At 45.2% G+C, this 25,676-nt stretch overlaps 1 protein-coding gene across 1 annotated transcript; it reads right to left on the bottom strand.

Moving 5' to 3' along the window:
* Window positions 1-655: 655 nt before the first annotated feature.
* Window positions 656-24,620, bottom strand: LOC144755572 (uncharacterized). The gene is made up of 2 exons (XM_078644646.1): window positions 21,649-24,620; window positions 656-2,805 (listed from the first exon to the last, which is right to left on the bottom strand). The coding sequence occupies exons 1-2, from the start codon at window positions 23,896-23,898 to the stop codon at window positions 2,611-2,613; spliced, it is 2,445 nt and encodes an 814-aa protein (XP_078500772.1). The 5' UTR covers window positions 23,899-24,620; the 3' UTR covers window positions 656-2,610.
* Between the last annotated feature and the right edge of the window lie 1,056 nt (window positions 24,621-25,676).

Below are 25,676 nucleotides of genomic sequence, written 5' to 3'. Positions count from 1 at the left end.
TTATATTCCACACACACCTTTCCTTCTTATTCCCTCTTCAGTCTCTCTAGACCTTCTACCTAAAATATGCTATTTCTATTCTCAGGTATCGAGCACTATACAATTAGCTCTTGCTATAGAAACTTGATGGACTCCTTCAACCAACGGTATGCTCCACTGATCATACATCACAAAGAACCTTTATATACCACTCAGCCAATACTGGGGGAATATTCCAAAAACTCCTTATAACCAAGAATAATGATCAGGCTGAAGACACATTGGAAGATCTCGATGTCTAGGGCAATGGTGTCATTAATACACTATACAACCTCTATCCCCTTTCTTTTGAATTATCAACAACATTTTGGGGGAAAAATTGGTAACTAGACCTACAGCAATCAGATTAGGGCACGATTTGACTTCTAGGTATCACTTGAACAAGATGCTCATTAAGTTGAAAGCAGACATCTTCAAAGACCCACTCATCAGTCAGCTCTTGAGCAACAATTGCTTCCTCACGCCAAGGAGTCGTCCATCCACAGTACTTTACAGAGATTGGTCTCAGCAAATAAGATTGGTAGGTCACAATTACTGAACTATCACCAAGTTTCAGAGTACTACCTCTGAACTATAAAGATAGCTCTAGTATATACGCTATCAAAAAGCATTTGGGTAAGTCATTAGTGAATCTTTTTATTACAATGTACACATTTATAATTTTAACAAAGAAATATATTATTTAAATAGAAACAAATACATTGGATACAATGTAATTTTTTTTAAAGGATGATCGCAATAAAGGTTGTTGGCCTACAACCAGAATACAAAAATAAAATCTCATAATTACAAAGCTCAAATTTCAAATAGAATATATGACAAGTCCTCTTATCTTTCCTTGCTTTAGAATCACAATCCAGCACATCTTGAAACAGTCCATAATATCACTGATATTTGCAAAAAAACAAATCATTCGATCTAAACGCGATCATGAGAAGTGATGATGAACTTCTCTGAATGCTTGCCGTTGTTTGGAGTCCCCAACCAAAGATGCTATTGGCATACAAAACAACAAAAAAAAGACAAACTCCTCTGCAGTCTCAGGCTGACAAAAATGTGATGCAAATTTCAAGCACACTGCCCAAAATCCATTCATAATTGAGTGGTACACCAAGGTTTTCTTCGCAAATGTAGAACTTGCTATTGTTCTGTTTATTAATAAATACAGGAGGAGAAGGAGGGGGAAAAAATTGGAGGGCAAGGGCACAAAATAAGTTCTACCAATTCAGAAATGGTACAGCACTATGGAACCAGGCAACTGTACGATCTCCATGCTTGTGTCTAGAATAAATTGGAGATCTACAGACCTTCAAACTAATGTACCATCAAAAAACTGAGAACAGATGCCACTTAAACTTTTAAAATCTCAGAGCACTCTGGGAATAATCAACGGTAGTATGAGCAAAAGGCTGTATAGCTTACCGGTGTATAAACACAGTTTGAACATGCATTTTGGTAAAGTGTCTTCTTGTTAAGCATGCAGTGTAACTACAAAATACTTAACATGAAAGCCTTCCCAGCAACATTCTATAAATGAACTAAGAAAAGCATTTTGCACAAAAAGTGTAATAATGTGCATATTAATGTGCATACATATTGCCGGACTTAAAATTTCCCAAAACTGATTTAACCCGATCAAGTTACTTCGGGGGCTAATGGCTGAACTGAATTTCACAAACTATTTGGAATAACTGGTAGCAATATTAAATCACGAAACTAAAAACTGGAGAAAAAAAAATGTGTCTTAAAACAGCGGGCTTAAAAGTTTGAATTATTGAAAGATAAACCTGTCCCTTTTTAAAAGAACTGCATCATAATTGCTGGGAGGTAAAAGGAGAAACATAGGGTGCTGCTAAAACTGCGAGGACTGTACCAACTTTCAATGCTGTGTTCAAAGCACTGCATGTTGAAAAAGCAGAGATTATGCCACAGCCCCTAACTTAAATGATTAAAAAAAGACATACCATCTGATTTAACAAGGAGTAGGATGAGACAAACTACTAAAATGAAGGCAACTGTGAAACACATTGCCAAATCAGAGAGGGAAATGGTGGGCGGGATTGTTCATCCTGAAAACTAGACGAACTTTTAACAAAACAAAAAGGCAGCAGATAATTCTACAATGTCAGGTTTACTGCTTCCTGGATGCGAGGTTTATGGCTTTATACATAGGTTAAGCAAGTGTTACATTAAAAGAGATATCTGGAAGAAATAGTCACTGGCTTCTTTTAGATAAATGCACACAAAAAAAAACGAAAAGCTTCTGAATCGAGATGTTAAATGGAACAAACCTTACAGTCAAACGTTTAGAACTAGAAAGAAATGGTGTGAAAAAATATGCAGGTCGATTTTTTAACTCCTAAACTTTGGTAAATTTAATCAGATTGAGTTACAGTACATCCTAATGCACACTGCCAATGCTTGCTTTGGTCATAACACATCACAATTGAAAGGCCTCAGTGGTTAAATGTTGATTTGTTTTATTCCATGCCTTTAAAACTGCAGCCTACATTTCTGATAGCACAATGCATCACAGGACAGCAAACAGTCAGTCGTTCGACGTTTCCAGCGTCAGCTGCAAAGCTCTTTCTGTATTCGACACCATATTTGCCTTCGGTGTTGAGGAGAAAAACAGTGTCCAATGGCACACTCAGTTTCTTGAATGCGTTTCTGAAACCGGCATCGATCTCGAGCATACTCTTCCCACGGTCCCTTGCGGTCTTCATTGCCTACGTAGTGCTCGGTAACTTCATCAAGAAACGTAACCTATGAAGCAAAATACAAAAAGGTCAGCCCACTGCAATTTCAGAAGCACCAATGTATCACAACAACTGCAAAGAAAAGTGGAATTTCTCCAGTACGTATTCAGTGTATACCTTTTGCACTGATTTACCTTATGTTATGCACAAGCAACAAGAATGATTGAAAATCTAGTATTATTGCCACGTGTTCACAAAAATGCTTATTCACACTCAATAATACTCTTTGATGTGTCAGACCATAAGAGCTACATTTTTAATGCCAATAAAGATCCTAGTAAAGCAAATATGTAGTTAGATACCCATGTTTATCATGTGGTTCAACAGGGCGTTTTTCTTTTTTTAGGACGGAATCGCAGTTCGAACGCTTGAGGTTATAGCTAGCCGACACCACGCTTGCACTTCTTACAAAATGCCATCCACCCTAACTGAAGAGAAAAGCGTGACTACTTGCGCATAGGTTAAAAGAGATAACACAGTTTCCTTTATGTACTTTGGAAGAGCTGACTGGTTTACCATAACATAGGCCTGAAAAGAACCAGAATCTGTTACAGTTTAAATAAAAAAAACAACAAAAAAAAAGACGGGTGCGAAAAGATTTGCTCAGCAGTCACTTTCTTGAAAGAAATAGCCTTTATATTTAACTGAAGCAATTTTGCTGGAGAGCAACACAAAGTATACTAGCATCCGATACTTCATGTACACAACTAATAAAGACGTAATGCACTTGAATCCACAAAACCAGTGCAGATTAATTTTATTTTATTTAGAGAGCTTGCGATGTGCGCCCTAAGTGGCTATGGGTATGCCTAGACATTGGTCCCTTGCTCACTGCACCGCTGGATTCAAGCTAGAGTGTCTAATGAGGGGCGATACCCCGAAATCGGTCCCAGAACGCTTGTTTGTCCACAGAGGACCTGGCCTGGCAGTTCAGGTTGGACTGTTACCATGAGAAGTACGGCCAAGACTGATTTTAAAATAACGATGGATTAAACCCATATCTGTGACTAGTTCAAGTTCGAGAATTTATATAGCGCACTACTCACCCAGAGGGTCTCAAGGCGCTTGGGGAGGGGGTTCATTATTTGTCGAATAGCCAGGTTTTAAGTTCTTTTCTGAAGGAGATGTGGTTCTGTGTAAGGCGGAGGTGAGTGGGGAGTGAGTTCCAGGTCTTGGCCGCCAAGTAGGAGAAGGATCTACCTCCCATGGTGGATCTTTGGATACGCGGAACTGTGGCGAGGCCTTGATTGGAGGATCTTAGTTGGCGGGTGGGTGTGTAGAAGGATAGTCGAGTGTTGAGGCATTCGGGACCTAGTTTGTAGAGGGCATTGTGTGCGTGGGTGAGGAGACGGAATGTTATTCTCTTGTTGACGGGAAGCCAGTGGAGGTCTTTCAGGTGGCCGGTAATGTGATCTTGGCGAGGGATGTCCAAAATGAGTCTCACTGATGCGTTGGAGTTTTTTCTGTAATTTGGCTGTAATTCCGGCGTAGAGGGTGTTTCCGTAGTCTAGTCGACTCGTAACCAGTGCGTGGGTGACAGTCTTTCTTGTCTCGGCGGGGATCCAGTGGAAGATTTTTTTGAGCATACTAAGTGCGTTGAAGCAGGAGGATGAGACGGCGTTGACTTGATTGGTCATCGAGAGTGAAGAGTCTAGGATGAATCCAAGGTTACGTGCGTGGTCCGTGGGTATGGGTGCTGAGCCCAGATCCGAAGGCCACCATGAGTTGTCCCAGGCAGAGGGGGTTGAACCTAGGATGAGCACTTCTGTTTTGTCTGAGTTAAGTTTAAGGCGGCTGTCTTTCATCCATACGGCTACATCTTTCATGCCATCGTGAAGATTGGTTTTGGCGGTGTTGGGGTCTTTGGTGAGGGAGAGGATCAGCTGGGTGTCGTCTGCGTAGGAGATGATGTTGAGGTTGTGTTGACGCGCGATGGAAGCGAGTGGACTCATGTAAACGTTAAAGAGGGTGGGACTGAGTGATGATCCTTGTGGTACACCGCAGATGACTTCGGTGGCCTCTGATTTGAACGGGGGAAGTCGGACTCTCTGAGTTCTCCCAGCTAGGAATGAGATGATCCAGTCCAAGGCTTTTCCTTTTATGCCGATGTTGCTAAAGCGTTGTACGAGTGTGCTGTGACAAACAGTGTCGAAGGCGGCGGAGAGGTCGAGTAGAATGAGGGCCACTGTTTCTCCATTGTCCAGTAGTGTTCGGATGTCGTCTGTAGCTGCGATGAGGGCAGTTTCAGTGCTGGGTTTGGCTCGAAAGCCGGACTGTGATGGGTCGAGGGAGTTGTTGGATTCGAGGAAGGCAGCTAGTTGGCTATTGACGGCTTGCTCAATGACTTTGGCTGGGAATGGGAGGAGGGATATGGGGCGGAAGTTTTTAAGTTCGGAGGGGTCTGCTGTGGGTTTCTTCAGGAGGGCGCTGACTTCGGCATGTTTCCAGCTTTCTGGGAAGGTGGCAGAGATGAAGGAGCAGTTGATGACATCACGGAGATGGGGTGCGATGATGGAGTCTGCTTTGTTGAAGATGTGGTGGGGACAGGGGTCGGTTGGCGAGCCAGAGTGGATGGAGTTCATTAGGCGGATGGTGTCTTCGGTGGTGATTGGGTTCCAGGCGCTGAGGTTGTTAGAGGGCGGTTTAGGTTCTGAGGGGGGTGGAGAGGATTGTTAGTTGGAACTGTTTTCGAAGCTGTTATGTATGTCGGCAATTTTGTTGTAGAAGAAGGAGGATAACGAGTCGCAGAGGTCTTGGGAGGGAGTGATGTCGTTTGAGGCTGCGGTGGGGTTGGTGAATTCTTTGACGATGTTGAATAGTTCCTTGCTGTTATGGGCGTTGTTGTCGAGTCGAATCTTGAGTGCTGATTTCTTGGTGGCTCGGATTAGCTGGTGGTGTTTGCGGGTGGCTGCCTTGAAGGTGGTCATGTTGTCGGTGGTTGGGTTTTTTCTCCATGTTTTCTCGAGAGTGCGGCATAGCTTTTTGGATTTCTTAAGGTCATCGTTGAACCAGGGGGCCTTTTTACTGTCTTGTTTGGTGTGGTGGTTTTTCAGGGGTGCTAATTAGGGGCGAGTGTTTGAAAACTTTCAACACTCCGCCCATCATTATATTTTGTGATCTTGCTCTAACTTACACGTTAGCTCTGTTAGGTTTCTAGGTAAGGAATCTAAATAATCAGTCTTTTGACCATCGGAAGAGAGTGTAGGAAAATGTGCTGAGGACTAAGGGTGTGCAAAGTTTTTATTTCTTCTTTTGCAACGTCATAAGTTTCTGCCATCAAAAGTTTGCAAAGTTTTCAATTTACTTTTGGGCAAACAAACATGAGGGTTACATATTTGTAGGTTTAAGTAACGCACTGCCTACCACCTAGGGCATTTCAAAAGCACCTACGATACAAAGGAGGAAGATAAAAAAAAGTAAGTCAAATATCAAATGAGACTCATGACAGAAGCCCTTCTTGTAGGCAGATGAACAATGCAAAAGCCTTAAACGTTCCGAACTACCTCCTCTTTTGCCTGTTTTGGGCATCTGACTGGCAAAGAGTACGAGGATAGGGACAATGTAGTGTCAAGAATAATAAGTCACAAAACCCGTAACAGAGGGGGTTAGCCAAAGGCATAGGTGAAGAGGTGACTTTCCACAGATTTCCTGAATTTCAGGAATCATCTTCAAGTCTCAGGTGTGGTGGCAGAGTAGTCCACAAGAATTAGCCTTGAACGTGGGCAGTCCTGACATATTTCCTGTATCTATTTCGGGGAATGCGGAGAAGAGAAGTGTGAGGCATGTAGGTTTAGAGGTGATGGCAACAGAGCAATGACAAAATTGAAAACCGCACAAAGATCACCAAAATCACTTTTCTTTTTCCATCTCAGGCTCTGCGAACTTCAGCCTCAATTTTACTTTCAAAACAGTCAGTCCTGTCGGCCTATCACAGTTTCATCCAATCTCTACTCTATGGATTCACATAACGGTCAATACCTTCCACAGCATTTGCTTCAACAATGGGCAACAGAACAAACACACCATTATTAACCTCTTCAGCGCTCATGACGAGGTCAGCTCGTCATGAGCTACGGCGCTCATGACGAGCTACGGCGCTCATGACGAGCTGAGCTCGTCATGACCGCGCCCGTTACTTGGAACGCTCGCACGCCGAGCTGATTCCACTGCTGTGCTGAACGTTCCATTGGAACGGGCACGGTCATGACGAGCTCAGCTCGTCATGAGCACCGGAGCGCCATGGCTCATGACGAGCTGACCTGGTCATGAGCATGGGGGTGCTGTACACACCCCACGCCCCCCAGCACAGCGGGGGAATCCGGCCAGCGGCGAAGGGGCTAAGTTTCTTAGCAAAAAGTTTTGTCTAACATCAGTTTATATAGTGCCTGGTCAATTTTGAGAGATAGCAAAGGTCAAAGATCGGTACAGGAGGTTTCTGAAGGTAATTAAAGATGTAGGCAAACAGTGCGAGCGAGCTTGCTCCTCGTTTACTTTAGTAACTGCAGACACAGAACTGGGTTCAATAGAGACTGGGGTGCGTAAGATTCCTAAAGCCCTCCAGTTTTTCAATATGTCAGTCCTACGTGCTTTACAAAATTAACATGCATGTTTCCATGTGGGGTGGGTGGTGGCCAATTGTTTCGGCTTGGAAACAGTAAAATGCCTCCATCCCTTTTGTTGCAGTGAGGAAGCCAACAGATAAGGAAATGGTGCTACACATATTTTGGAAAATTAAACATTCCACTTTTAAGCGCCACAATTGCTAGAGATTGAGGCAATGGAATGGTGAACAGGTTAAATTCACAGGCATCCACCTCTCCATTTTAAAGTGCGGCGGACTAGAAAAGAACCGAAACTCGAGAGCAGAAAGACCATGTCATAATTGTGACTTTTACCTAGGTGCAAAAATTGATCTAATCCTGTTGGGTTACGAATCTGAAATGCAGTGACCTGCATATCACCACTACAGGGACATTACTCATCACATGTCCTTACATACAAGTGGTTTGCAACCAGTAAAACACCCAGACCTTTGCAGCAGGCACTGTAATCCGGAGTCACCCAACCAGTGTTGGAACCAATGACCAGCAGGTTATGTAACATGCACAGTGGGTTAAGTAGCCCTTATTGATCTTGCTGAGATTTTAACTTGCATCTGCAGTACAAACACACAAATCTTTCCAACAGAATGTGATTTGAAGATTATACTCCAATCTCCACAGCAGGCGCATTAAGCTATTAAGGTATTTTACCGAGATGATCCAACCATAGACCTCTAGAGTTTAATTATTGGCATTGGAAACAAACCGACTGCTTCAGTACGAGCTCAACTCCTATTCGGTCATCACTTTGAAGAGCACACTTAAACAGAATAGTCTTGATATGTTTTTATCAAGTTAATGACCCTCCTTTTGTCAGCATAGGAAGGATCACAGGTGACGTTACTTAATAAGGAATGTGCACTAATCCAAGGCACAATCGTTTAACAGAGAAAGGCGAAAAAACAGTCACCTCTCCAACAAAAATAAGTTGGCTAAAACTACTTTTAAAGAGCTGTGAGTGTCTCAGTACCAACGGCTCTAGTTTGAATTTAGGAGAGCCTGTGGAAATAGCACAGGGAGATCGGTGGATACTTGGATCCAGAAGACGTGTACTGACAGAAGCGTGGTGCATGATGTAGATGAATGAATGAATGAAAAAGTATTTCTATAGCGCCTAGCTACCAGGAGGCCTCGTAGCGCTTAAGGAAGAGAAAGCAGAGCACAACAGATTTCACCACTTAAAAGGGCAATCCAAACAGGTGTGTTTTTAGAAGCTTGCGAAAAGTCAACAGATTGCGGTTCTCTCGCAAAGCTTGAGGAAGAGCGTTCCACAATTTAGCCGCAGTGAATGAGAAGGAGCGTCCGCCCCATCTTGCCTTCCTCATTTTCTTGGGAGCTGTAAGATGTAGGGAGCTAGAGCGTAAAGCTCTCGGCATCATATAAGGTATTAGTAATGGATGAAGGATTGCGGGCCAGTTTTCCACATGGCTTTATGTGCAATGCACATAGCCTTAAATTGTATTCTGGCAGCCATGGGTAGCCAGTGAAGCTGTCGGAGAGCTGGACTTGCAGACTGCCGCCATGGGACCTGTAGAAGCATCCTTGCTGCCCTATTCTGGGCCACTTGCAGATTGTTTACTGTAGCCTGCGGGGCTCCTAGATACAAAACATTTCCATAGTCCAGCCGGGACAATATAAGGGCCTGGACCATTATTCTTCTCGCTTCAAAAGGAAGAAGGGGAATGATTTTGCGGAGCATTCTTAGCAACCCATAGCAGGTTGATGAAAGCTGCTATGGTTAGCATTTTCACAGGTCCTCGTTTCAGAAAATGTAAGCTGGTTCATGTAGTACATAAGAACAAACCACTGCTGCTGCTACAAATAGCTTCATCACAGCTCAGGTTCTTGGTATTTATATCTTATGTTGATCTTCGTTCAGATCTGCAGGCTGATGGGTAAGTTTCGAATAAAAAAAGTTAATAATGTAAGCAATTTAACTTGTAAAGCACTTTGTACGGCTCACAAAGCTCTTAACCTGACGGGCCCCGACTACCTCAAAAGAGTCTCCTCTTGGCATGTACCAAATAGGCATTTACGATGTGCAACTAGGAACGTGGTGTTGTAGAGACTTTGTAAAGTCTCTTGGGGTGGTAAGAGGTTTTGCCTGCCACACTTACAAGCTCTTGAATCATTCCAAAGCACTTGCGAGGCCAATCTAACTTACCGATTTTCAGAACGCAGCGGAAAACCTGGCTTTTTGCTCTTCCATATCAGCTTACCACTGTTGTTGTAAATGACTTGACAGAAGACGCCTAGTGCCAAAACACCTTTGGCATACGCTGCGCTTTACAAAAATAAAGTAAAATCAACTACATCCCACTCCTCCCCCGAAATGTTGCATTTATTACACACTATGCATGACGTTTAATATGGGGAGAATCTGAAAACATGACATCCCAAGCTAAGCTAAGCACAACAGGAAGTTTTACTATCTAAATTAGGGAGGTTGTCCGCCCCACCCTCACTAGTTTGGATACAATTATTGCTCTAGTTCAACTGCCGTCCTAGAGTAGAAGTAACAACCGCATAAAACCATGCCTGCGTTTTTTTCTATTCGAATCCCTATGGAATTATTTGCATGTGTTCATGTTACATCAGCCCGCCCAGTCCCACTGCAGAGAATCAGTTTCATCCTTTTACATCAGTCTGATGCATTCCCCATCGGCATAATTACCAGGTTATGTGACATCAGCTATAATGTAACCCCAACCAGGGTTGGCCTACTAGAAAAACATATGTATACCTCTCATACAGTCCTAATGATTGGAAAAAACAATAGTAACTAAATGCTAGCCGATTATGCACCCCTCCAAACCTGCCCCCCTCCACTTTGTTTCGGCAATGCAACATGTGCATCACAACTTACATTTGTGATTTAATATACAATTTGCTACATGCAATTTTTCCAAAAAGCATCCAGTACTGCAGTAAGAACACCTTTATAACACGAGAAACACTTTACCAGTTGAGAGAAATCCTAGTTTAGACTTCAGTTTTAGGATAGGCATAAAAACGTTCTTGTTTTTTGGAGTGTTGCATTTCCAATATAAGTCTTTCAGGCGTTCCACTCCAAATTTCAATTAGGTGGTCATTGCGCTACCCTGCAGTGATCTGCCCAGAAGTTCTATTCAGAAGGTATAGGATCTCATCCTTTTTGACAAATGCCAAACAGTTTCGGTCTATGTTCAAAGTAAAGGTTTGTGCTTCCAAGGACTACGATACTAACAGAAAAAAACCTTATAACTATCCTGATTCAGACGAAATGGTGGAAATTAAGCATGAGTGTCTGTTTTGTGGTCAGTCTACTTTCAAAACATTTTTGCTTCAGATTAGAGTTGCTGTTAAAACTCGTGCCTACAAGATGGGTCAAGGACGCATTTTCGGCCAAATAGTTAAAACATACTAATGAAAAATTAGACGTGCCTTCTATTAATCAGCAATTTAAGTCCAGAAAAAAAAGGTAACTCAATTTCATAGGCTTCAATGCTAATCTTTACAGGGTCCATGGCACCACCCATCTGTGTAAATTGAACAAAACAGCGACATGGCCGGGAAATTAAAATATAGTTTTAAATTATGATGAGACTCCTCATCCCAAATTTTTTTTTTTTAGAAGAGGAATCACAAATGCATCCTTTACAGGTAACCCACGCTTAACCATTGGTACAGACATAACAGCCCTTCTGTTTTTTTTTTTTTAGATAAAAAGTTTATACAGCAAAGCGACTGTTACACCTGGGGCAGACCAAAACCTGATTTGCAGAAAGTTGGCTGCTGTCTGGGGTGTGCAGTAAGCAAAACAAATAAAGGATAAACGTGACCCACAGTAATTACAAGCAACGAATTTGATCATTCTATCCATTAACATAGAACCCACTCATTGATTTCCATTGGTTGGTTTTCTTGTTTCTCTCAATTGCTTTCTTTACTCCTGTTTGTACCTCCCCTTAAACATAGCTTCTTTATCGTCCTTTTTAATGCGCATCTTGAGTCTTTTTCACTGCCCAACATTCAGTCAAATACTCTTCTTTTTTTATTCAGCACTATGAACGTGCATGAGTTTTGTAGCTCGCTCTATTGTGGTCTACTTCCCCCAGCAAATGTGTGTGTGTGTGTGTGGGGGGGGGGGCTGGAAAAGCATCACGCAAGTGAGAGTGCAACACAGGGAGAGAGGTAGAGAGCTGGAAAACGCATGTACTCTTACCAAAAAAAGTAGTAGATCTCTAAAAGTGAGAAGTGGAAGGATACAGGTCATCCAGCTGAAAGAACGATAAAGAGGTTCTGCTCCAGGGTTAAGGATAAACACAAGAAGATAAAAGAATGCCACCGAAGAAGCAAGGAAATAAGTGATAAAGCCAACCATGGGTAGGCTTCTAAGCTCATTAGGTTTTAGGACAGTTCACAAGAGGTCCTCTGCAACCAGACAGCTAAAACTATCTGGTAGGGGAGAAGTAAAAAAGAAAAAAAGACTTCCTAATGCATTTTCAGGACAAAAATACTACATCACCATCTAAATAATTTCCAGTGAAAGTCATTCAGTGTTTTTACTCAACATATTTTAATTGTTACTGAGGGAACTTACCCGCTGCAGGTGTTAATATTGATTTCACCAATGATTTCCAACTAGCAAGAGTCACTGCAGGCCAAGATTCAATGGGGTTACTGATGGGACTAGCAGGACTCATCTGCTCAACTAGTGCCTTTGTAGCTGGGTTGCATGGGTTACTAATGCAATAATCTTTGCCAAAGGTCTTGCAGCAACCCTTCTATTGAGTGCTATGAACAGCTAGCTGAAATATATATCAGGTAAGTTGGTTCTAGGTACATCCCAGCTGGACTATGCAAACAGTCTGTAAATGGGACTACCGATGTACCCGATTCACAGACTGCAGATGGTTCAAAATGCGGCAGAAAGACTTATACGATGGGTGCCATTCCGTCATCACATCTCCCCACATATCAGGCTCATTCATTGGCTCCCGGCTGCGAAACAAATAGAATACAAGTCCCTGACCTTAGCTTTTCGGGCCATGAGCAACAAACGACTGAGACACCTCAGACACAGGCTTCGCCCTTACCAACTTAATCGAACGATGAGATCTAATTCCCAGCACCTACTTTACATTCCTCACTTAGCAAAGGCTCAAAGGGGAGGAAGGTGCTTCACAGTTAGGACAGCCATGCTATGAAATTCCTTACCACAGCATTTGCGCATGGTGGACACAGAACCTGAGTTCAGAAAGAACTTGAAGACCTGGCTCTTCAGTCAAGATTAGCTCCAAGGTCCCAGTCTACATACCTGACTTCCGCATAGCACCGGGACACCTGTTTGAGGTAGCTGTTTGCGCTTTACAAATACCACTATTATTATTTTGTGCACTTTCATCCATGGCAAACAAATGTATAAATAATGGCTTTGAAAGAAGCTGAAATCTTGACTGCGCAATACAGAACTAAATGGCAAGAAACTTATGATTGAGGTTGACATAGAATTAAACTTAGCTAACTGGATTTTCTTTTTGGCCTTCCTCTGCAATGAAGGACTTTTGTGAAAATGTCTGGTCTCAAAGAGTAGGGCAGTCACACTACACCCAGCAGTCTCAAACAAACAATTTGAACATATCCCACTAAGACCAAAAACCAGAACCCCACCATCAATGTATACTTCAGATGTATTAAGCACTCGAAGGGAAGTGGAGCTTTTGTAATTCAATTGATACCCTGATGCCTCAACTAAGAATAAATAGCATTAATAGATTCAATTTCATTACATATGCTTCTATATCACCACCTGATGTATCTTTCTCTAAGCAAAAGTAGAAAAAGGGGAACAAGAACGCTAAGAAAGTAAAATAAAAATTAGTAAACTCAATGATTTCACTACTTCGTTAAATTACATGGCCTTGACGAGTCCGTGCAAGGAAACAAGTATTTGGTGACCAATAGATTTCACTAGTATAGTTTAGGCCCTGGAAGTAGGCGCGTGAGGTGAATGTTATTTACTGGTTATTGTATTAGGAAAAAGCAGTTTGAGATAAACAGACCACAATGAGGTATAAGGTAAGATATTAAAATACTGAGAAAATGTTGTGCATAGACATCCTTTCCAAAAGGCATAGTAGCTAACTGATGAGTTGAAGCCATACTTGTGAGAAAAGATTAGGCTTTTTCAAAGACAAGCAGACAAAAAAAAAAGTGAAATCATTAAGGATTTCTGTTCCACATTATATATGAATATAGGCAATTTAAAAGGGTCCCTAAGCAGACGTTCAGTTAACGGGAACGTTTAATTTATAATTCCCATTTTTTGGTCATAACCCCACCGTTTCACTTAATTTCCTTTATTTTTAGGTTTCGCTTATGCTGAGCTTGTGAAATCAATTGTATTAAATATATCTTAAAAGGGGATTACATCCCACCTTCCCATCTTATTGGTCCGTCTACTTGTCATTTTTCTTTTCCTCCTTTCTATTGGTTGTAGGTGTTCTTTTCCTGTGTTTTTCTCTTATCAGGATCCCGTGGCCCAAGTACTCATTCACAGCCACCCCTCGTTGCTTTGATGGGTGGACCTTCTTTAATTTAGTTGTTGCACAGAGTTTATTGTTGTTTCGGGGACAGCAGAGAGCCAGATCCTCTCGCTTGATCATACACATTCAATACCTTAGGGGAGAGGAGTTGGCCTAATGGTTAGGGCGCTCGACCTCGGATCTGGGTTCGAGTCTCGGTAACGACGCCAAAAACCTCCTGTGCTTCTGGGCAAATCACTGAATCTCCGCATGCCTAAAATGAATGCGTGTCCTCATGTAACATAACTGGTGCTATGTAAAGCGCTCTGATACCTGATTCAGTTCGGGTCTAGTTCGCGCTATATAAAACTCTGCAAAAAAAAAATGAAAACGTTGCCTCGACCCCTTCACTCCATATGGTTGTACAGCCTTTCGCAGGTCCCACCTCATTGCTTCTCCTCTCCGGTGCCATTCGATGGTCCCCTCCCGTACCGTACACTGCCCGTTAACACTCTGGAAAAGATGGGGGCACGTATTTTCCCATCAGCTTTTTTTTCCGGGTCTTAAAGTGTCCTGTTTTGCGTCCAGTGGTGTAAACACAATGTTAATAAGCTGCTGAAAGTGGGAGAGGTGGAGAGTGGAATATGCAGGTCTTGATATGTAATTAAACAATATTCCGACTGACGTTTGATGGGAGTGGGAAAAGTACAGAGTCAGCAGAGAAAAAACAAACAGGAAGAGCAGCCGACTGTAGTGAAGTACCAGGCTAGTTAAAGAATCAGGCGCTGTTGTACTGAAGGACACATCAAACTGGTTTGAGCCTTGAGGTGTTCCCTTCCCACCTGAATGTTTTGTATACAATAGACGCGTGCTCCAAGCTCTCAAGAAAAACAAGCATTGGCATAGCTAATAGGTCTCGACTTTGGGACCATATAAGTTTAGCCATGCAGCATCCCTATTAGCATGCCCACACTCCACATAGCCAATAGCCACATGAGCGCTGCAACTTCGATACATTAAAACCATAGCATGAAACCAGCGCGGGTATTCGTTGTATATAATGTGGTCACAACATGCTGAACCTTCCGAGGTAAGATGGACAGGGCTGAACCAGGTGCAGGTGGTGACGGACTGACCACGAGGAGAGTCAGGCGAGAAGTAAAAGGTGCACTTAGTGGGGATGATAAGTGCAGCAAGTTTTGTTTCATGACAATCTTTTTCATCCATGATTCAATGGTAGGTTTATGTCCTTAACTTGGCCATCAAAATACTAATTAATTTCTGACAAAGAATGTAAGAAACGTTTTATCAATCCACACCAGTGATTTAGTTTTGGTTTATATTCTACAGGTCTACTTAATTTTGAATTCTTGAAGTGTTAACTATTTTCCAGGATGTTGGGTTTCTATATGTTTTTAGTGCAGCATACTATTCTGGGGTAGTGCATACTTTGAACAGAGTCACCGTCAGGTGTTATAACAGGCCACGATGGAGAGCTCTGGATTTGAGGCTGAAGGCAGTGCGAGTGATTGTCAGTGGGTCAAAAACGTGTCCAGAGTACATGCTCATCCAATCCTTGGCCTCTCTAAGGAATGCTCAAAGCAACGGTCATGTATCTCAGTTGTAATTGTGAGTGAGAAAACGTGTCAAAGAGGTACACAGCTATGAAAATATTGACAAGCAATAGAAAAAGACAATGCAGTGCTTACAGGCGAGTGGTGGGGTGACAAAGGAGATGAGAGAAGTGCATTCAGGGATAAGTGAAAAGAGGGTGGTGAGGAGGAAAGAGATGAGGTGCAAGATGTGCAGATGGAGGAGATGTGGAGAGGACGTACATGTCTAACAGAGAGACCACATGAGTGATTGAGACCCTCTGGAGACAGCTCCCAGTCTACACACGCCGCAGTAATGTTTAATTCACAATCTCAGTTTCAGAATTGAATGACTTAATATTATTAAGAACAGAATTATGGTTGTTACTCACTTATCTTAAATAGCTAATACCCATTGACAACGCCAATAGTTCTGTGTGGTTTTAGGGGTCTATATCAGTTGTGTTATATTTCTGGATATAATAAAACTCAGAGCAACCAAACCAATCGGTCGGAGGTAACACTATAGCAAGCACAGAAATATAGTTTATGTGTTAAAGCCGTGCCCTAATTATGTAGGCCCCACTCCTTTTAGGGACCCCCTTCATTTTTTTATTCCACTTAAAACCCTGTCCAGAGTACGAGAGAGAAAGGTAGAACATAAAGAGGCAAAGAAAGAATGGAACATAACTAGAAAGAGAGGGAACAAGAGTGAGAAAGCACCTCCAAGAATGAGATTAAGAGACAGGGACCAGTGGGTGTTGGAAGGAAGAGGCACTGGACGGCATCAAGGCCGGGCCGTCTGGGTGCTCGACAAACCTCTCATACATCAGCACTGGCGTCGGGATCCTAACAAATAGTCTGGCCCGTTCACGGTTTGTTTATAAAAATGAAGCACTAGTGCTAAGGTCTGGCAAGGTTTTTTTTTGTTAGTGAAGCAGGGAGCCCCAAGGGGTAAAAGGTTCCCGCTTGCTTCCAAGTTTGCATCATTTGTTAGTAGCATTTTTTCTCTATGTCGAGTCCCGCTCACGTGAGCCCAGATTACCGTTCTCCAATCAATGACCAGTGACTTTCAATAGGGCCATGTCACCAAAGACGTGTAGAGGATCACAAAGCGCGCTTGAAGAAGCGAGACTCACGCTGCAAGGCCAAATGCCTTTTGCACTGTGGTTAGCGAACCTCGGATCTAGTGCCCACCTTGCAGGCCACAAGACACAGGAAATCAGAAATAGCAAGTGGGCTGGTCTGGCCCCCTCCCCACAAATAATGCACAAGTTGTTATGGCAACGGGGCAATTATGTTATGCGGCTTTAGGTAACAAAAGCAAAAATTTAGAGTAAAGTTGAATCCCGTTAACCCTTGGGAGAGAGTGGCATGGGGCTCCTATTGTGAGGAGCGCGAATTGGCATGGGGATGTCAGGGGAGGCGGGACCTCAACGCGAGTGGACGATTAGGATCCAAACAACTGATGGACTGTTGCCATGGAGACAACCACCAAACGATGCGCGAGTCGGGCGCTGCCTCTGTTCTCAAGTGGCGGGGTATATCATTATGGGAGCGCGCGCCGTGATTTTTAATGTTAATCAGGCGGGTCTGGCACCGAAGCAGGAAGGTAAAAGTACCAGAGAAAATCTCCCTGGGGGGTCCAGAGGCCGAAGCTCGAGCTAGTGTGGGGCTGCTCTCAGTAACGGAGTTCAGACATGCTTAAATGCTTGCGCGTTCCCAGGGAAGCCTCTGAAATGAAGAAGCGGAGTCAAAGGCTGAAACCTGACCCAAAACAGATTGCAGCCTGCGTGCCGCTGCTGGCTCTCCGAGAGCAAACATTTCCCAAAAAGCTGGGACTTCCACTTGCCTTTGGCCAATTGCGTGCTAAAGCCAGACGCAAAGGCTAATAGCGTGTGAGCACCACATGCACGAACTTCTAGACAAGATGAAGTGATTCCAAGAGGCCAATTTCCTAGTGCACGCGCTCCGCTAAGCTCGACCTAAAAATGATTACCACATTATTCCACGAAAGGACACCTTTCATAAACAATCGGAATTATGCATGTTCTCTTTAAGATAAGAAACAAATTATCGTTAAGCATACAACCCTTTCATTTAACCCATTCGAGGACCAAGGGATGTAAAAAAAATGTGTCCAGCTATTTAATGGCTGCGCCAATAAGTGATCTGTGACAAGCAGCCATTTACAGTTCAGGAAAGCCGTGTTAATGGCCAAGAAAAAAGTTGAAGTGTATAATACGTCACCTATGCTACTAATGGAACCCTCTGGATCTAGATATGGAGCAGATGTATCACCTGCAGGCTCAACTAACTATACTGCTCATGCAGGAGGTATTGAAAGCAATCAGGCCTGCTTACTCCCAAAAGGTTAGTCTGATTACTCATGGCAAACCTCAATTACTCAAACTTCTGTCAGTGAAGGTGGTCTTTCTACTGCCTGTATTCTATCTTTCTTTCAAAGGTAAATGGGTTAATAAGTAGTATCCTATTCCTCATGGGAGAGGGCATGTTTTGCCCCAGCCAAAATATCGGCCATTCCAGACACACTGTTTCCAGCACAATACATTTCAGTAACAAACTGCACAACTGCTTACCAAGCTACAACTTACAACAAAAAACTGCTTATTATTTATCACATAGGCAAAACTAATGCTTTTACCAAAGCATGTTACTACCACTATCCCAAATACAATCCCACTTGTTCATCCTCAAAGAAATGCCTCCTGCTAAGGGCAGGAATTTGGATACATCACATACCAGGCCCACACCAGCAACAAAAAGGTGAATCAGGAATCCAAAGTAACCCTGGGCGTAGTTCGCGTAGTAGCGCTACACGTAGCTACGCGTAGTGCACTACGCGAGTTACACGTAGCAGTACACGAACTGTGTAGTGCGGTAGGAACTGCTGTTCGCAATGATTGGACAGTGCCGGGTGCTTTTCCTCACTGTGCAATCATTGCAAACGGCATCTTGGACAGTGCAAGCGGTCGTTTTCTGCCGCTTGAGTAGATGTGTACTTGAGTGGCAGTACTCAACGCAGACTGGTAATTTCTCATCGTAAGCATACACGACCACTCGCAATGGGAAACCTGACCTCTCGCGTTAAGAATCTCGCCGGGAGGTTCTTCCTTGCTCGCGATCGACAACTTGATGTTACGTGGAGGACCGCGAGCAAGCGAAAAAATGCCTGCTACGCTAAGCGTGTTTGCACTGTGCAACTCGAAAAGCTGAGCAAACTACACGAGCAAAGCGTAGTTTTACGCCCAGGCCTAATCCAAAGGCATTATGCCTCTTCTAGAGCTTAGAATATAGTTAGCCTAAAAATTAGTTAACATCTGCAGGACACACGCTACTTCTTTCAAGAGGCAGCGCAAGAGATAGACTAGAATGCTTTTACGTGGTCTCACAAATGATGCGAATGATTTAGACTGAAACAAGCAATGGCCACTACTAACCCACCTTAAAAGGAACGTTTGACTGGGCCTCTCCCACTTCCATAGAGTATATTGGATACCATAAAATGTAGTGCAGACAGACTACAACAGTGGCTCGGTGCTGGCTGCTGTGCAGTTACCTGACAACAGCGAACAACTTTCACTATTTAAAGGCATAACAAGTAATGTTTTCAAAAACAAGTTACCTCACACCATTAGGCCTTTGAAGCCCTTGAACTATGCTGCCACTGAACACCCTAACTTTCCCATTGAAGGATACATGGGGTGCAAGTTTGTGCTGCAATGTTTTGGACAATGCACTGCATTCTCAAGTCTCAAAAGCAAACTGTTTTCATGGACAACTGGTACACATGGTGGGTGGGTCTTAACTTACACACTTGACAGCAAACCACTTGCCCAGTGCACATCACAGTTGCAGATGTCAGTTCCCATACTGCTGTTACCAAAGAAATGCAAAAACAACAGTTGATGGACAGAATGCAGAACAATGTCATACATTCACCCCAGTACAGAGATCTGGGCCTAAATCCATCGTTTTTTGCTCACCATGCCATTCCAGTTTGAACCCAGCCATATGCAAATCAGTCTTGACCCTGTGCCCCGTGGGAACAGTCCAGACGTGGGTCCCTTGCTCACTTTGTCACTGGATTCAAGCTAGCCTGGCTGATTAGCCAGAAACCGGTCCCAGGATGCTTGTTTCTGGTCCAGGTAAGACATGGCTTGACAGTTCCGGCTGGACTGTTCCCATGAGCCACAGGGTCAGACTGATTTGCATATGGCCATGTCTGAACTGGGGTGGTGGAGTGAGCTAAAGAATAATAATGGATTAAACCCAGATAAGTTGACTGGGGGTGAGTGTTTGATTTGCTCAAAACTCCATCCATCATCCCCTTTGGTATCGCTTTGTTACCAAAGAAATAGCATGCTCAAATGGGAAATTGCATATTGGAACGTAATGACCGCACTATTGACAGACACTTGCTACATCCAGAGAATAGTAACATCAAATCCCGATTGTAAAAGTTGCACAAGTTAAAGGCACTGTTGTCTGGAGATCTTAGCCTATTGTGAAAAATCATTGCCGGTATGGCTAACCAAAGGTTAACTAATTAAAATCCACACTCCTTCGATGTACATGGTAAAAAGAAGGCTTCAAGAACTAGTCTGCTGACTCCTTTGCTCACTGTATTAACTGAGTGAACTACTTCAGCGCATGCGCTAAGCAGCTTGATAAAGAAGCCCCAGGCCATTGGATGAAGCAGGAGACTAAAGCAGGTGCACTTGCTCCTTGATGACCTAGATTCTCACAGGTAATATCTGCAGCCCTAAACGAAACTAAATCAGCCTGGGGAAGCCTACTTCTAGAAAGCATTTGGAAGATGCCATGAAAAAACAGTCCTGCTTTTGTTTGTAGCCCTACACATAGTAGTAGGTTAACAAACCTATGAATTTTTACAGCTTGTGCACTGTGTGGGTACAGGCACAGAAATACATATTACAACTGAAAATGGGCGGATGCGCATACAAATCATTTAAGTCCAGCAGGCGCACAAGTTAAAATATTACCCTATGGCTCACTACTCCAGTAAAATGTTATTTCAGCAGTGTTGTAAAATCATTTGCCAATTAGACAGATTCCTGAAGAAGTACGTTATCACCATGACAACAGCTAACAGACAAGGCAGAAGCGGGTTATGAAACTTGCTGCTGTTACTACAGTGTTAACTGACTAATCTTGATAACTCCTCGCCACACATAATATTTGCCCTAACCCATGTCATGCTTAAGAGGATACTCGGTGCTACATAACCGGTCTTAACGTGACAGAGAAACCCATTTTATGGTGCAGCACTTACCACGCACTGGACTGCCTTTCTGGCAAATGGGAAATGAATGGCCGTCATAAGTGAATAGCGATGCGCACTGCAAAGATCATCGGACAACCCTGTGACCCAACCCATGCCCGGCCTGTCTTTCAGCAGTCCCAGCCTCGCGAGAACTCTCCCTCTCTCGCTAGTCAGTCCATCTCTTTACATGCAAACTCACCCCCTTCATACAGTATGCCCTCGCAGTCAACGCTAAGCTAAAAAAAAAACGCTTACAAAAGGACACTTCTGAATAGTGTCGGAAGTGGACATAATATGCAAGGACGGCCAGCTATCCACCTACGCTCGAACAGATATCGTGATAAACAGCGTACTGTTAAAAACCTAGGCCTACAGTATTCTCAAAATGGCCCTTCTGAATCGGTCATGATGGCTGTAATCTGGATTGACCATGCAAATCATATTCTAAAGATACCATATTTTACTATATTCTCCTTAATCTGTTACAAACTGTTGAGCGGGGCTGTGGGACAATATCTCTGATCGAAGACTTTAATATAATGTAGCCATTCGTGCCTCACCTTCCTCCATGGTCACCCAGTCAGGACTTAAAAATAAATATTCTACGGATGGATGGTTGCTCTCGGAGACAGTCGCCAGCCTAGTCATGCGAAACTACGTGCCAGCATGTGTCGGAGAGCACTGACAGTGGTTGGAAAGGTGTCTGGACCCTCCAGGAATAGACTGTGGCAGGGGTACAGCAAAGCACCCGCCCTGTCGCTAAAAGCATAAAATTCACAAAACACCGCGGTAAACACAGTTTGGTTAATGGCTATCACATACAGCAAAAAGTGTGAAATATACCTTTTTTTGCTTTGTTTTCTTGCGGCTTACTCCACAGCTGGGGTAGGAATTTGCAGGGTCGCCAAGGCCGACACCAACGAGTTCATTAGGCTGCACTTGGAAGGACAATACACCACATGAGTGGGCACCGGTGGTATCCAGCTTAAAACTTTTGTCCGTACATCCCACCGGCTTGGTACTTGGTATAGTCTGAAATGACGCTTTAAAATGTAGAGGGTTATAGGGGTCATCTGAATTATTAAAAGAGTTCCAAAGTTTCAAGTTCTCTTCCTCGTCTGCACTGCACTCTGATGCACTATCATCGTCGGAGGTGCAGCAAGCAGACCCTGGGCTGCTTTCCCCCCAGGAAGACTCCTCCGAGTCAGAGGAATCTGACAAGTCACTCCTTTCTGCAGCTGGCTCTTCCTTAGACTTTTGAGCCGTTTCAATAGAGGCTGTAAAGTTCTGTGGGTTGTAAGGGTCCTGGCTGCAAAACGATTTCCAAATAAGCAGATCCCCAGAGTCCTCGGGGACTGAGAGGCTGCCTTCACTACCAAAACCATCATCACCCTCTTCATCATCCCAGTCGCCATCAGAATCAGAACTCTCCTCGTCACTGGAGCCAGCTCCTAAAATATAATCAATCAACTTGTTGCTACAAACCGGTCTCACTGGGACAGGCAGATCCTCTTCAATGTCAGAATCTATCCCATCACCATCGTGGTTAGCAGCTACATGTGTATACAATTGGCCAGACACGTTCAAGGACTCACGTGTGTCCACCAATCTCTGACAATTGCTTTCGTCCGCAGAGGTATTTGGGTACTGGTGCGGACAGGCCTGAGATGCTTTGAAAGAGGAGGGGACCCGAGTATCATAACAGGGATGAGATTTAGTACAAGTGGGTGTGTCGTGGTCCTGATGCTGCGAGGGCAGAGATGGGTCGCTAGAAATGTGTGTGCTGGTGGACTGCTGAAACAACAAGTTCTCCTCCAAGCTGCAGTAGCCGTGGTCCTGTTCAGGGGTTGGAAGCTGGTCGAACTTACTGAGCTGCTGCAGGAAGTCCAGGCGCTTCATGCGGATCAGCTGCAGCTCTGGGATCGCCTGCTTTGTGGCGTCACAGTCGGAGGTCAGAGATCCAGGGCCTTCGGTCACAGCCTGGGCAGGGGTTTCATATTGTGTTACAAGGGACAGTGGGACATGATCAGAGCAAGATGGCTGGAGCTCGGTAAGCAGGACAGGAGGGTCTACCCCACTGATTTCAGAAACGCCTATGTTAGGCTGTGTTTGGTCTCTGGCATCTAGAAGGCGCTGTTCCCAAGCAGTCACGGCGGGCTGTAACTTCTGGTTGGCATATGTCATGGGGTCTGTTATGCTGCTGGATTCGTGGAGCTCGGCCTGTTTATTCGCCATCATTGGCGATTCCGTCCACTGGCCGGCAGGTCTGTGGGGCCGAGTCCTTTTATTGACACACTCTATTGACTCTGACAACTTACTGGACGATTTGGGGAGCTCGGTTCTTCTGCTGACAAACTCTGTGGCATCTGTCCACTTTTTGGCCGTTTCTGAACCTAGTTTAACAGTAGAAGTGTGCAGCTCTCCGTCTAGGCTTTGCCACGGACTTTGTTTTCCACAACCGGCTTCCTTAAATTCCTCTTCCTGGCTGTATGCCTTGGAAAAGGCACCCGTGTCTTTACCGCATGCCTGATACTCTGTCCAATGCGCCCCCAGCATACAGGACACTAGGCCGAAACCGGGGAAGGTCTGGATCTGCAGCGGTCCCTCATCGGCCCCGATCATCTTCAGGTGACGGTGCATCAACTCGGCGGGTAGCCCCGCCAGAAGTTCAGTGGGGATCCCTTCCAGAAGCTCGGTAGGAAGCCCCTCCAAGACATCTGCTGACATGCCCTTACCCCCGGACTCCCACAGCAGAGGGTCCGAGCCCATGTAGAGCCCCTGAGAGTGCTTCCCACCTCCGCCCAAGGCCTGAAGCATCTCCTGCCACTCGTTCTCCTCCTCCTCAGCATGCAGCAGCAACCGGTCCCTGCCCAGCAAGGCCCCCCAGGCTAGGGCGACCAGCTGCAACCAGCGGGCGGGCAGACCAAGCAACAACCGCAGCAGAAAGGCGGGTAACGGCCGAAAAAGCCGGGCCAGAGAGCGGAACCAGGCCCCAGGGCGCCCGAGAGAAGTGCTGGGGCCATCCATCCCGTCACCTCTCGGAGCCCGCCCAAGCCCGCACGCCTCAGACCCGACAGCCTGGAACTTCGGCATTTTGCTGTGGCACAGCCGGGCACTGGGGCGTCTCGGGAGAGAGGACGAACAAGGCGCTTAAACGAGTGCCCTCCATGCTCAGGCGACCTCAAAGCGCCTTCTGCCTAACCATAGGCCTTTCTCAGGAAAACGAACGCGGGGCGCTGCTTCCGATTGTTTAATTTAGGGGCTCGAGGCGACTTTTCTTCAAGTTCCGTAGTGGTCGCGAGGCCAACTGTCACCAACAGCAGGGGAGCCAGAACACACTGTTCCGAAGGCGCGAGCCCAATTACTCACAGCAATCCGGAGGTCAGCATACTCATAGGACAAGGGTGTAGGGCAGCTCAGTTCCTTGTTGCTTGGTAGGTTACTTAAACGGCCGCGTCGAAGCCGGGTTCCAGTATTTTGAGGGACTTAGATGGCCCCTCCTCGTAGCGTGGCGGGCGGCTCCCCAGGCTCTCGGACAGACGGCAGCCCCCTTCCGTGTCCGACAGCTGCTGGGCCGGTGCGGAGAGGAAGATGGCGTCGCAGCGGAGGTAGGCTGTCGGGGAGGGCCGAGGAGCGTTGTGGGCGGAACTGGCGCCTGTCACTATGTGCCGCCCGCTCCGCCTTCAAACGGCGCTTCCCACGCAGGCAAGCGGGGCTGATTTCAGCCTCTGGTCGCAGGGCTCCACGTTCTGTTGAGAGGACAGACCTACCACCCTGCTGCTCCAGCTAGTAACGAGCCTTTTCTGTTTCTGTCATTACAGTTGGCTTTTCTATTTCAAAAGCGTTTCACGCGAATCTGAAATACCTCACCAAGCCCTAGTTTATGTGTCCGCCCCTCCCTCTTTAGTGTGGGTTGCATCAGCCGGAGCGGTGCTGCGCATGCGACGTGATGAAGGCAACCCTTGAAACCGGGCGTGCGACGCCGCCAAACGGTATTCACTGAATTGTCCTGTGAGGGGTGAGAAAAAGCACGTTAACTTAGGTAAAGCGAGAACATAAGGCACAGCGAAGAACGAACATCGACATAGTACACACTTCGCAAACGCACACAAGACAGGTTGCGGTACGAGGAATAAACATGGACAGTAGCAGTGCAGACTTGCGAGCGTCCTTAGTATACAGAACGAATACAGCTATGGTAGCCCATGTGTAAACTCAAGTTACACACACACTTATTTATGTGCATCAGTAAGCATGACTAGAGTGCCCTGATTTTGAAAACCAAAAACCGAGACATGGCATAAACATCGAAGTAGGACTACAAATGCTATGGCCGTTTGTAGTGTGATGTTTACTAGTTTTTAGGTTTCGCTGGAGGGCGGAGCTCTTAGCTCCGCCTCCAGAGAAATCTCTTGATTTCCAGTAAGGAGAATGGAATACGCCCCCCTGTCCCATTGGCTAGCTCCATAAATGGAGGCTAGCCATTGGAACAGAGATCTGTCCGTCAAGGCCGGACCAGATTCGGGGGCGTTCCCGAGATTTTTTCCCAGGGCGGAGTTACGTTTTTTCCCGTTCCCTCCCCTTTCACTGATGCGATGTCCATTTCCGCCCCCCCCCTCGCTGTCCTGTGCACGTTTCCCGCCGTCCGTGTCCGCTCCCGCCCCCTCCCGCCGTCCGTGTCCTCTCCCGCCCCCTCCCGCCGTCCGTGTCCACTCCCGCCCCCTCCCGCCGTCCGTGTCCACTCCCGATTGATTGTTATCTAGAGCCGGTGCCCACCCGGCATTTGCCCGTAAAAATCAGCCCCCGCCTGCCTACCTAAGGAGAAGGGCCGCTGCGCTGCCCGCAGCGACCCGGAAGTGGTTGGCCGGCCG

Source organism: Lissotriton helveticus, chromosome 5_1 (genome assembly GCF_964261635.1).
Source record: "Lissotriton helveticus chromosome 5_1, aLisHel1.1, whole genome shotgun sequence".
Classification (NCBI taxonomy): domain Eukaryota; kingdom Metazoa; phylum Chordata; class Amphibia; order Caudata; family Salamandridae; genus Lissotriton; species Lissotriton helveticus.
This window is presented reverse-complemented; position numbering and strand designations above follow the sequence as displayed.

Coding starts and splice junctions, on each gene's coding strand:
- LOC144755572 (XM_078644646.1), bottom strand. CDS start 23,898: ATGCCGAAGTTCCAGGCTGTCGGGTCTGAGGCGTGCGGGCTTGGGCGG. Junction 2,806..21,648: donor AGAAAACAAAGCAAAAAAAG/GTATATTTCACA, acceptor TTTGCTTCATAG/GTTACGTTTCTTGATGAAGT.